The sequence below is a fragment of the Loa loa genome, assembly GCF_000183805.2.
Source record: "Loa loa unplaced genomic scaffold supercont3.61, whole genome shotgun sequence".
Classification (NCBI taxonomy): Eukaryota; Metazoa; Nematoda; class Chromadorea; order Rhabditida; family Onchocercidae; genus Loa; species Loa loa.
Genome location: NW_018108241.1, coordinates 67,367 through 79,294, shown reverse-complemented (window position 1 = coordinate 79,294; position 11,928 = coordinate 67,367). Strand labels below are relative to the sequence as shown.

Sequence of the window (11,928 nt, the reverse complement as noted above, 5' to 3'; positions counted from 1 at the left end):
TTTACAGGTTTTTTGAATGCTACTGGAAATAGTACAACATCGATACATTAAAGGTGACAGCAAGCTACTACGCTTCTTATTTGATTGTCGATAGATTTATAGTTGCCGGATTTGTGCATGGAACCACCTGCGGAGACTTCTTGCTCTCAACAGCTTTCATCAATTAGTAGTAATAGTAATGCTAACAGGTCAGTATGCAGTTTTATAAAATTTTTACTAGAACCTATAACATAGGTGTTCTTGCCTCCCACATCATACCTGGCATTGTGGGTTGATTCATGTCAAATGCGGTGGATTTGGGAATTTTTCGAGATTATGTAGTGTCATAAAACCTCATTTTACAGGTTTACATGTAGAACAGAATCATGTTGTACACTATCGCTTGAAACTTTTCTCGGAAAAGGAGCGAACAATCACTAAAAGGAGATAGCAAGACTCTTAATTCCATAATCCTATATTTCTCATAAGCTATTTCTAAGATTATAAAGAGAACAATTGACTTCACATCGAAACCATATGTAGGTTTTTAGAGTATAAGTCACGGACTTCCATAAGATTTTCAGTTTGGACGAGAAAGTAAGACATACGATGGAACGAGGTTCATCGGCAGCTCCACCAACTACCTATCAGCTTCAGATTGATCCCAATATTACATTTAACTCAGTTAACCGTCCATTTGAAGAGTTGCCGGAAAACTTCTTGGAAAGTATTAGTCCACAACAAAACCAAGGTTCTGCGCCTCAGGAAAGTCCACAGCTTGCACCATTGGCACCTATGAGTCTTGGTTCGAGTGATAAGTAGGTTTCGGAGTTTTCATATATTTTTTCACTTTTTACTTAAATTAGAATAGTGTGAGTGGTTTCTTACTTAAATTAATTGGTATTTCGATTTCGATTTCATTGCTTGACAAAAAAAGTTTCCCACCAAACGTACAGCACATGTTAGGAGAGCTGGTTCCAAGTGCGTTGACGCAGATTATTGCTTTTTAATATTGACGAGAAGTTAAAGTAATGCATTGCAGTTTTGGAAAATCTTCTGATTTTAATGCTTATGCAACCCTGGCACCTATGTCAGCAACACCGTCATATGTGGGTTCAATGAAAATTGAACCGTTGCAAGATCAGCTCCATAGCACTTCCATGCAACACAGCAGTCATTCCTCTGGTTTAGATAAGCTGAGGTAATTTCAATTTTTATGGAAATACTGAGAGCCATGGTTTTATGTTAAGGCCGTGCTTCAAAAAAGGGGTATTTTTTCTCCATATTAAAATGATTGTATATGCATAACATGTGTCACACTAGCTATAGGCAAATCGAGGAGATGGTGTGTTATATTCTGGTCCGGTAAATTCAAATGAAATGTAACACTAAAAACTGTTCAAACAAGTGATAATCTTTAAATAGTTTCGCAGTTGTGAAGTATTGTCAAGTAGATCTGAGATTTGTTCCCGCTGTGCAGTAATACTTGGATATGTCAGATTAACATGTTGATATTTAAGCAAATATAATGTAACATTTCGATTACATTGGAATTTTTATTCCAGCCGGGTTAATGCCCGTCTCCAGATTGACATATGAACTCATTACTTAATTTGAGTTTCTTAGATGCATGATTTAAGGACTTATTTCAGTTTTAGCTCCGGTCCGGCTGGTCTTCTTTCTCCGCTGCAAACAACGCGATCAGATAATCTTGTTTGCTCAAGTTTATTGGGTGCCCATCAGAATGGTGGACGTGCAAATGAAATGTTGGCTGGTTTGCGAAGGCATCATCCATACATCAAAGAAGAGGTGCCCATTTCTTTAAATTAAATTTTTTGACGAACGAAAGAGGAGAAAGGGAAAAGTGAGGGATTCCATCCAGCATTGCTGTCCGTTTGTTCACTTCTAGTGAATCGTTGTGAGCTATTTTGAAGCTCTTTTTAAAATCGAAATCTTAAAAACCTCGAAATTTTAAAAAATTTTTTTCATAGAATGTGAGAGAATAGATTTACACATTTTCGTAAAAGCGTTCCTATTTTCAGGTCGATCTGGGACAGGATTTCAAAACCATGGATTCACCTTTTATATCTCATCAATCTCAGCAATCGGTATGCTTCACTGAAGAAAGGCGGTTTTTTGTAGGATTTAGGCTAACTATGTCAGATCGTTGCTGTACAGATATATTTTATTTTAGGAAATATTTCAGGCTAGTTTGCTGGGTCAAGATGATCATCAGCAAGAACTAGACCATCGTTTAGCAAATGCTGAAACTCCACCAGCAGTGAGTAATGTTGAGCTTGCAAGTTCCTTCATTGCAACAATGATAGGCGAGCAGGTGACACTTCTTTTCATTATGAAGCATATTAGTAATAATTTCAGTTAGATTTCGATAATGTAACCTCTAACTTTAGTGAAAAATTCATCAATGGAAGATACTATGGTAACTGTCCTTGTACAGTGAAATATATGGGCATTAGTATTATGGATTCAACGCCTTGCAAGTAGCTGGCTTGAATCTTGCTGTCTTCGAGATATGCTGAAGTACATCTCAGTTATTACAGTTCCACATACTGTATGATGTAGGGTCTAGACTTTGCTGCTTTTTAAACTTTTTGAATTATAACAGATGTCCTGTTGGGTTTTTTCATCCAGTCTTATTCCGTCCCCCTTTTCAGAATATTCTGTACATCTTTAATTTACAACGGTTTGTTGAGCAAAATGTATTTTAGCCGCCAAGTTCACCGGCACCACAGCATACTATATTTCGGCAAAGTCGACGTAATTTTCCGTCTGTGGATACAGCTGATTTACGTGGAAGCGAGGATCTTGAAGTGAATGCGACAGAAACAAGTGGTGATGATTTGGCATTTGCTGATGATAATGGTGAACCAACTAGTACAACCAGACTTACTTCTGCAGTTGGTTGGTGTATAATTTAATTTTTCGGTTGGTTTTAGTACCGCCACTTCAGTAATTGGTTATAGCTGTTCTAATTGATCCAAAGCTGGCCCTTCAAATGTTTCAGGATTCTGTAAATAGTAATTGGAATTGATAATACTCATAATGAATGGTGTAATAGCATCTTCTGTGTTGTTGTCACGGTTATGACTATTGCACTTTGTTACAGTCTAACACTGAACTGAAAAATTCATTTTTTATACAGAACGACCGAATATTGTTCTTTGCTATATGCAGATATACTTTTCGATAGATTTTTTAGGAGTGAGACGGAGAGAAGTACCTGACAAATGTTGAAGACTGAAAATTGTATTTAAAAGTAAACAAAACTTTCTTTTTCTTACAGGTGCACCACGTGCTAGTTATTCTACTAAGGACACTACGGATCCTTTGAACGCAGAAATAGACGATGACATTTACATCGATACGACTGATCTGTGTAAGCGAATTGCTTGGGAACTCAAGCAGCACTCTATACCTCAGGCTATTTTTGCTGAAAGGATTCTCTGTCGGTATCATATTTTTTCCATCAGTTTACAGTTGAAAAAAAGAAGTGTAAGTAGAAGACAGAAAACTTTCGTTAGGTTTGAAAAGAGAAACTTGACCAATCACTAACTTTTATCCCATTCAGTGCTTTAAAGATTTTGAAAATTGTTTTTCTATTATGATCATTTGGTTAACTTTGCACTCGTTTCTTTCATAACTAAAGCTAAATACGATGTGTCAAATGTTATAATGTGTTATTTCATGATAATATGGTAGCATACATGGGATTGTTGAATAGGAACTGCAACCTAATTCCCTACATAGACCTACATAGACTTTTTGTGACCAAGAGTTTTTCGTGATTATCAGTTTAAATTCTTGTTTTACAAACAGAATTTTTTGTTCAGGAGTCAAGGGACACTTTCCGATTTGCTAAGAAATCCAAAGCCATGGAACAAATTGAAGTCAGGAAGAGAAACATTTAGACGAATGTTCAACTGGGTGCAACAACCACTTGAACTGCGACTGGGTATTCTTGACATGTACAAAGGAAAAGGTGAAAACATTCTTGATGCACCATTTTATCTCATTTCTCAGTATAGTCATCGAAAATATGGTTTATCTTTGGAATGCTTTCATTAAAAGCTTCGGTAATTGGGCAGTTGTTTCAGGAGGTATGTTACCATCTTCGATGAGTCCACCTACTCCAGCGCAGAATGCTCGACAAGGTTCACGACATAAAGGTCGAGACGGTGATGGTGAATTTTTCCAGTAGTTATTAAATTTTAGATTTGTCGTAGGATTTGCTTTTTTATTGTTACAGTTGTATTCACTTGAATATTTTTTTTCTTTTTTTTTAAATGAAATGATTTTGCTCTAAAATTCAAATTATCTCCTTTTTGATAATCTTTGTTTCAGGCTTAGGTAATACCAAAAGGCCTCGGTTGGTTTTTACCGATATCCAAAAAAGGACTTTGCAGGTAATGTATATATTACTGACTAGTTCTTGAGTTGATCTAAGGAACTGAAACTTTTGATGAATTCAGTGAAAAGTGCATGAATTTTGCAGGCTATATTTAAAGAAACGCAACGTCCAAGCCGTGAAATGCAGCAGACGATTGCTGAACATTTGCAGTTAGACCTCTCGACGGTAGCGAACTTTTTTATGAATGCCCGACGAAGATCTAGAAGTGGTCCGTTAATGGGTGATGCTCCAGCACCCTACCAACAAGTATATTATTGAAATTATCAGAAAGCAACCATCTTATCATTTCTTCAAACACTGTTTTTATGGGAGTGTGTTTCAACTATAATATTTCGATTTAAGCAACTTTGTAAGAAAAATGATATTTTGTCAAAATGCAGAAATCACTTGAGAAATTCAAAACAGGTACGGCCAATCACACCACCTCCTGAATCACCACCGCAACATCGAAATCCGAATAAAGCGCGTGGTAATCGCCATATTTCACGTAGCGATGGTGAGAATTCATCTGTTACAAGCAGTTCACGAATCGAAACTACAGTCGCACAGGTTGTTGAAGAAGCAGCTGAGTATGCACGACGCTATGATGAGGTTAACTACAAATTCATGCTAGAAGCATATTTATAAATTATAAATTTATAAATTATGTTGTAAATTTATGAGTTATAAATCCATGCTATTCATGCTAGAAGCTTCCTTGTACTATTTTGTAGAACTAATTGAAGAACGCTATTGAAATAGCATGCAAATATTATTAAACTTTCTTGTGTGAATGGAGAAATGTCATTGCTTGATATTTCAGTTTTACGGCATTTTGTGTTGAGTAAAATTCTATCGTATTTTTAAAGGGCACTTATTCTGATGAAAAAAATTTGAAATTTCGTATTGGTGAAATAGACAACAGCACTGGAATAGAGGATAGTAACTCGAGGATTGATTATGAAGATCAGGCACCAGAGTATAAGGTATTAGTCTCCTTACATCCTTTTGATTTTTTTCTGAAATTCATCTTATTTCAATTCTGCTTTGAATCTTTAACGGTATTGTTCACTTGTAGAAATAAGTTTTTTTTTTTGCGAACAGTGTTTATTATTGTACTAAAGATGACAGGAAGTATTTGAAAATAATTTTTTAATCACGAAATTGCTTAATCAGAAAAGTTTTGTGTGGTTTTTTTTTGATTTATAATAAGCGTGACAGTGAATTACAGTACAACTGTAATCTATCATTTCTTACATTTGTCCTAATTCTGTTTTACGTCATCATCTTTACATTAGTCAAACAGTCAACAATTTTGTTGGCCACACATGTAATTTCAGATGATCCGATTATCAAATGATCACTCCCTTTCAATTGATTCGAGGCAAATTGCTACTGCAGACGAATTGTTAGCAAGCGAACTGCCAGATGAAGCACAGTTGAACCCGGATCCTAATACAAGTATGCAGGCCGTTAAAACTGTAAGCGACAAAGACGAAAGTGTTTTCTTGGTGTCAGTTCCAGTAACAACGGAATCTGAATGTGTAAGCCTCTCTCAAATTAGTTAGGAATTAATTTATTCTATTCTTATTGATGACAATAATGATTTACACCAAGCCTTTATATGCGGTGAACAATTATGAGCACAGCTCGAATGATTTTCTCCTTGCTTCGTGAGCTGCTCATCGTGCTTCACTTTCTTGTATTGTTCTTGTATCTGGTCTCGTGTCATCTGCTTATATACTTGTCTCCCTGTTAATGTTTGAGCGCAACTCGGTTAGATTATGGTTTGAATCGTCACGGAACTATAATTTAGTTTTAGTCTTGAAGTAGTTATCTAAGTAGAGCATATGCCTCATAAAGAGGATGAGCGTCGAATTTAATTAATTCCCCTACTATATGTTCCCCTGTAATTATGAAAAAATTTTATAGGAAGCTGTCGAACAACAGCAGCGGTTACACCCCGTGATGTCTTTTGGTAACAAAATGATAATAGTGAAAGTAGAACAACGAGAAAATCCCAGTTCGAGTGCTGCCGCTAATTCACATTAAATTTCTCAGTTTATCGATTCAGTAGTTTTTAGGTCCCTTCTGACTCAATGGATGCTGAGTACAGCAGAATTCAATTTCGTCCTTTTATTTTGCTTGAAAATCCACTGCTTAGTACTTGGTAGTGTACTACTATACTGCATTGTGATATTGCAGATCTCTGTTTCTTATGCTGCTAAATGATTTTTTTTTCTTTAATTTAGCAAAAACATATTTTACTGTTTAGATAATTTTGTGCTAGCTATACCGGAAAATTCAAAAGTGGTATGAATCTTTGATTTTACGAAAAATTTTACAAAATATCATTGCAAATTTATTTTGCCACACATTCATCAGCTTATTAGCTTTCTCAGTCGTGTAAATCTGATATTTTGCAAAATATCGGGGTTTCCTTGCATTTTTGTTCCATTATTACCTTGCAACACAAGGCCGTTAAATTTTTCCAAATGTATGTTTTCCTTTCTTATCGATGTGATTTTAATGCCACTAAACTTCGTTTTGGGTCTGTGACAGTTTGGTTATCTCCAGCTCTAAGAAATTGATGTGAACCACCCGGATCAAAGCACGAACTTTGTGAGACACCAGGAAGATATTTTGATGAGACAGGTTTTAGTGGAGTTATTTTTTCTAATTTCAACAATATCTACTTTTCAGCACTGGTAGAAACTTTATTTTGAGAAATTGACGAAAACAGCAAACTTACTGCTGGGAACAATAAAAGCGTTTCTTCATTTCCTGACTCAAGATTCATTCTTATAGGTAATCACATTCTGTTTATTGCCTTATCCGCTATATAGGTACAGCAACAAAGTAACATTAACTTATTTGAATGTGAAGTGAGAATAGTGTATTTAACTATAAATGATTGAAAGCTAGTTAATACCACCAGCTCGGTAAAGCTGTGACAGGAAATGATCGAATATAAAGATTCAGAACTTGTGGTATACTAAGATTTTGTTACATGTGATTTTGTTACATGTCTTTACAAGTTGGAGTGGATTGATAATTGACTGAATTTATATTCCAGCTTAATGTCTTCAGAATGGAATGCAACTCAGCAGGATTATATTTGTATAGATTTAGACTGTTAGAGACTAATCGCAAAATTAACAACGGCTGATGATCTCGTTGTTGACTAAACACTGTTGATTGAACTTCCGGATTCATAATAACTTGGGGGTACTGCAGCAGTGAACGGGATGGGTGAAGCGTGTTCGTCATCAGTAAGACTGCTCTTCTTAATTGGGGTAGCTTTTTTGTGAAGAAATTACCAACTTTTAATATTTTTTTATGCTTTTCATGCTTTCATTCTTCAGTAGGGTTGAAGTTTTGTTAATTTGTTTGATTAATAATGAATTCTTGTATGTGTTTGTACAAAGTTTTCACTTGTATAGCTTTTGCATAGAGTGTTGGTGATTTTTTTCTCATTTTTTTTAAAATTGTACATGTTGTCAATAATAATCTCTGAGCTGAAACGAATTCTCAGTTGATTTTTCAGTTTGGGTCAGATTGGTTTGAAAATGGAATAATTTCGACTAAGATTTTGGTTACAAACATTTTTTTTGATTTTTTTTTCCAGTTGAGAGCTCTCCAAGAAACATTTCACCGCAGTACGTTTTTAAAATTCTTACGATTCGGCAAAAAGAAAAAGAAATATTGATGACAGGGTTTTCATACTCTGCCTTCGTTTACCTGAGGATCCGAGGCAGAGAATATGTCAACAGTGTATGAGCAAATCGAAATTCTCGTGTATCATGGGTGTTCGAAATGTTTTTATTATGTTTCTGTTTTTGTATACGGTTTTTTTCGTCTCTTCAAGCATGTTTTAAAATAACAGACTTTTTGAAAATAATCTCTGCAGTTTTAGAAACTGAAGATCCCCAAATACTGAATAACTGAAAATTTCTGGCATTTGGAAATGTAGCTGTAGGTGGTTGGTATTATCTCTTGTTATCCATAGTCGACTTTCGGCAAAGTTGACTTTTCTTTAGTGGGCTGCTTTTAACTATATGTTTAAAAAATGTTTTGTTTCATGTGGAGTTTCCGTGACTTCAGATTTGAATTTCTATTTTGAAATTTGCGTAAAATAAATTGGCATATTTAAATCAGGTTGCAGGGTCGTAAGTGAAGTGTGGAACTTCACTGAAGATATGCAACTTTTACACAGGGGGTGGGGATTGCAATCTCCACAGTGATGTGGGAAGCGTGGGTGATATCATGTTGTGACGTCGTGTTGGCTTGTAACTACTTGCAAGAGCTATGAAAAATTCCGAACCTGCTATATGAGTTGGATTGTAAAGCAATGAGCACAAACAGACTAGAGTGAGTGGTTTGAGAAGTGAAACGATACTATATCAGTTTTTTTATCATCCGCTGTCGAAGCGTCTGTATCAGATCTGAGAATACTGCACGGCGTGGCGCATTAGCGAAGTTTCTCACTTGTCAAGAATGTTATTCCTGAACTCTCTTAGTTTTAATATCACTAGAAATACTAATTGTAAGAATTAAGTTCGGAAAATTAAAGAAAAAAACACTGCACCAAATCTGAGGCAAGAGCCGTTGCTTCCATAACCAAAAAATGTGGGTTTCTATTTCATCCACATTCCCTCTGTGCCTTCTCGGTCTTTTAAATCCGTATCACATGGAGGTCGAACATTGTGACTTATCTAGAATTATTTAGACTGACCAGAAAAAAAAGGAAGAATTAAATTTTAAAAGATCGTTTGTCAAAAGTTAGAAAAAGGATCTTTTAAGGGGGACCTTTGGAATGCCATTTCATATATGAGAGGAAAGCTTAAAATTTTCCGAAGGTTTCTCTGGCCAACAATACTGATAAACGATTGGTACGTTAATAGTGGTAAGAGCCTTATAATCTTACAAATTATTCATCTGTCAGCTTTACATTACCGTAATTTGCGAATTCCGTAGCCTACCTGAACCGTCTTTACAACAGACTATCACTACAGGCGGATATTTTTATAGCATACTACTGGGTTGGCGCAAAAGTGATTGTGCTTTTCAGATTACGAGTTTCAGATTGTCACCTAACTTAAATATACCCTATTAATCATAACAGAACCATGACAATCAGTGCATTTTCGTTGTCGAAGAATAAGTTTGTTTATAAGGGTGCCCTACTTCAGAATTCGGCAAGTTTTTCCAAATCATTTTCTACATCCAGCTAATTGCGAAGCATAAAATACCTATAGAACCGATTATCAATTGGTGGAAGGTAGATTGAGTACAGCAGTAGCTAGGACAAAAATTCATAACCCATTTTGTTCAACTTTTGAAACGCTGGTTATTCGACAAGATACTTATATACATGTTGATTTGTTGAGCACTATTCTTTGAAGAATTCAAAAAGCTGCAATGAATTAGGCTACCAAGAGATGCTAAGCACTAGCCAGGACTTTATTTCTTCAATCTGTCTCTAAAATTTTCGAGTTAAAAATATGCACCGTTTCAAAATTTGAGAAATTTCGCAAGAACAGAACGTTATGATGAGGCAGTGCTTATTTCTTTTTTGAAGTAACAAATTCTCATATTTTACTTAGTTTGTGAAGTGCTTGAGCAAACGTAAGAGCTATTTCTCAGTTTGGTGGCAAACAGTGTGAAATACAAGATCTTTCTCCGGTCGAATGACATGGTCATGTGAAGTTATGATATATTGTTGATGCTGTTATAAAAAAGTTCTTCGAAAGATGACCATCACACAACTTCTTATATTTAATAAAAATAATCAAGTACCGTACCGTATAATTTACTAAATGTACTGAGGCATTGTTTGCTTTTTCAATGAAAAATTTTTTTATGATCAAAATTTTGAAATTTCATTTGGAGTATTCTTGTAATATTTGGCATGGTATTAATGAAATTCATTTTTCTAATTTGCTGTAGCTTCAGAATCGTCATCTACTCATCCACGAACTTGGTAGACATAGTTCTGTTCTGTTCTGTTCTGCCAAAATAGGTTAGTGGTAACATATTTGTGCCATCCCTTAACTGATTCCAAAATATCTGAAATTGTCAAGTTTTAAGTCCCATAATTTAAAATGTCACAACGATACACCTGCCCAAAACCTCGACACCCGCATTTACTAGTGGGATCCATATAACTCCGCAATTGCATTATTTTCCATCTAGAATACAATATACCGACTCCCTGAATCACAGAGTGTCGGGAAAAACCGAAATATTTTATACAGAAATGTCGAAATAATCAGAGTATTTTTGTATTACAAATATTTTAGAATAACTTATGTACACTCATAGCAATATAAATTTGCATGAAGATTGTTTTAATTTGAGTATCTGTTAGATCAATGATTTTTTACATCTAAAAATAATAATAATACAAAATTGATATAAATGTTACGCCTCTTAAGTGATGATTCATCTATCCAACTTTTATCTTTTAAATTTACAATCAAATTTATTCGGAATACTTGAATTATGGAATAATCTTTTACTGATCTATTAATCTAGTTTAACTGCAATGTCTGGATTGTAATAAAGTCCTCTGTTGTGCTGAAGGAGTACTATTAACATGCTAAATTACTGTAACCAAAAGAGCTCTCTTATTGTAGACTTCTTCCAATCTATTAAAAAGCCATATGCATATTTTGGAAATACTGCAGACAACTTCCACTATATAAACAGGAAAGATAATTACTTAAGATTAGCTGATCCTCGAGGAACAGGGCATCCGAAATCTCCCCAAAATATTTCTGCAAGGATCTGGAAACTGTCCCAGTAATTAACTCTACTTGTATTATTAGTCAACGCTTGTTCCATTGCATTAAGAAGAATAAATATTTCTAAACAAGGATGTATTCCGTGCAATCATTTGTCGGTGCTAACCAACAACACAACCAGCAACAATGACCAACTTTCACGGCAGAGTGCTGCAAAAATGTCATTCCAAAAACGTCACCTGTGAAAGTTTGCAGGAAAGTTCGATGGTAATTTTTTGAAAAAACATGACTGTAAGCGGAATTTGAGCAATAGCAATAACCTAAACGTTTCTTCGTTCTTTTAAAGTGAAGAGTTATTCAACTACTTCAGTGAGAAAAATAAAAGCGAGACACAATTTTACACAATTCTTGATATTAAGAAGAGTTCTGTTCAGTTAACTTGAACTTATTGCTATCAAGCATCTTTCAATTTTACAATATTAAGAAGACTTAATATGATTTGATGTGTAGAAAACTGAAATGAAAATAGTGTGCAGAACATCGCCAATGTCATCATCTTTCTCAAGTAAAAATATAGATCACAAGCGCTGTATCTGAAATGCTAACTGTGATAAGAATACCACCACTATTGATGTTGAATATAAGAATACCACCACTATGATTGTTGAGAAAATTAAATATACATTTGAATTTTGGCTTCTCGAACTTTGTCAATCCCTCCCTATCGTCCTCTTCTCAGCAATGGTATTCCGATATCCGATATCCAATCCCAATTCCTTGATCATTCTGTTTCAT

At 35.0% G+C, this 11,928-nt stretch overlaps 1 protein-coding gene across 1 annotated transcript in view; it reads left to right on the top strand.

The window, feature by feature from the left end:
• Window positions 1-6,605, top strand: part of LOAG_08712 (hypothetical protein) — a 7,189-nt gene extending 584 nt beyond the window's left edge. The window contains exons 2-16 of the mRNA XM_020447778.1: window positions 564-797; window positions 1,022-1,180; window positions 1,638-1,788; window positions 2,022-2,087; window positions 2,186-2,314; window positions 2,709-2,901; window positions 3,284-3,449; window positions 3,831-3,979; window positions 4,095-4,181; window positions 4,342-4,403; window positions 4,493-4,654; window positions 4,814-4,999; window positions 5,257-5,373; window positions 5,728-5,931; window positions 6,320-6,605. Coding sequence (XP_020302028.1) covers window positions 564-797; window positions 1,022-1,180; window positions 1,638-1,788; window positions 2,022-2,087; window positions 2,186-2,314; window positions 2,709-2,901; window positions 3,284-3,449; window positions 3,831-3,979; window positions 4,095-4,181; window positions 4,342-4,403; window positions 4,493-4,654; window positions 4,814-4,999; window positions 5,257-5,373; window positions 5,728-5,931; window positions 6,320-6,439 — 2,185 coding nt within the window. The 3' untranslated portion in view covers window positions 6,440-6,605. The remainder of the gene's footprint in view (window positions 1-563; window positions 798-1,021; window positions 1,181-1,637; window positions 1,789-2,021; window positions 2,088-2,185; window positions 2,315-2,708; window positions 2,902-3,283; window positions 3,450-3,830; window positions 3,980-4,094; window positions 4,182-4,341; window positions 4,404-4,492; window positions 4,655-4,813; window positions 5,000-5,256; window positions 5,374-5,727; window positions 5,932-6,319) is intronic.
• Window positions 6,606-11,928: the final 5,323 nt, after the last annotated feature.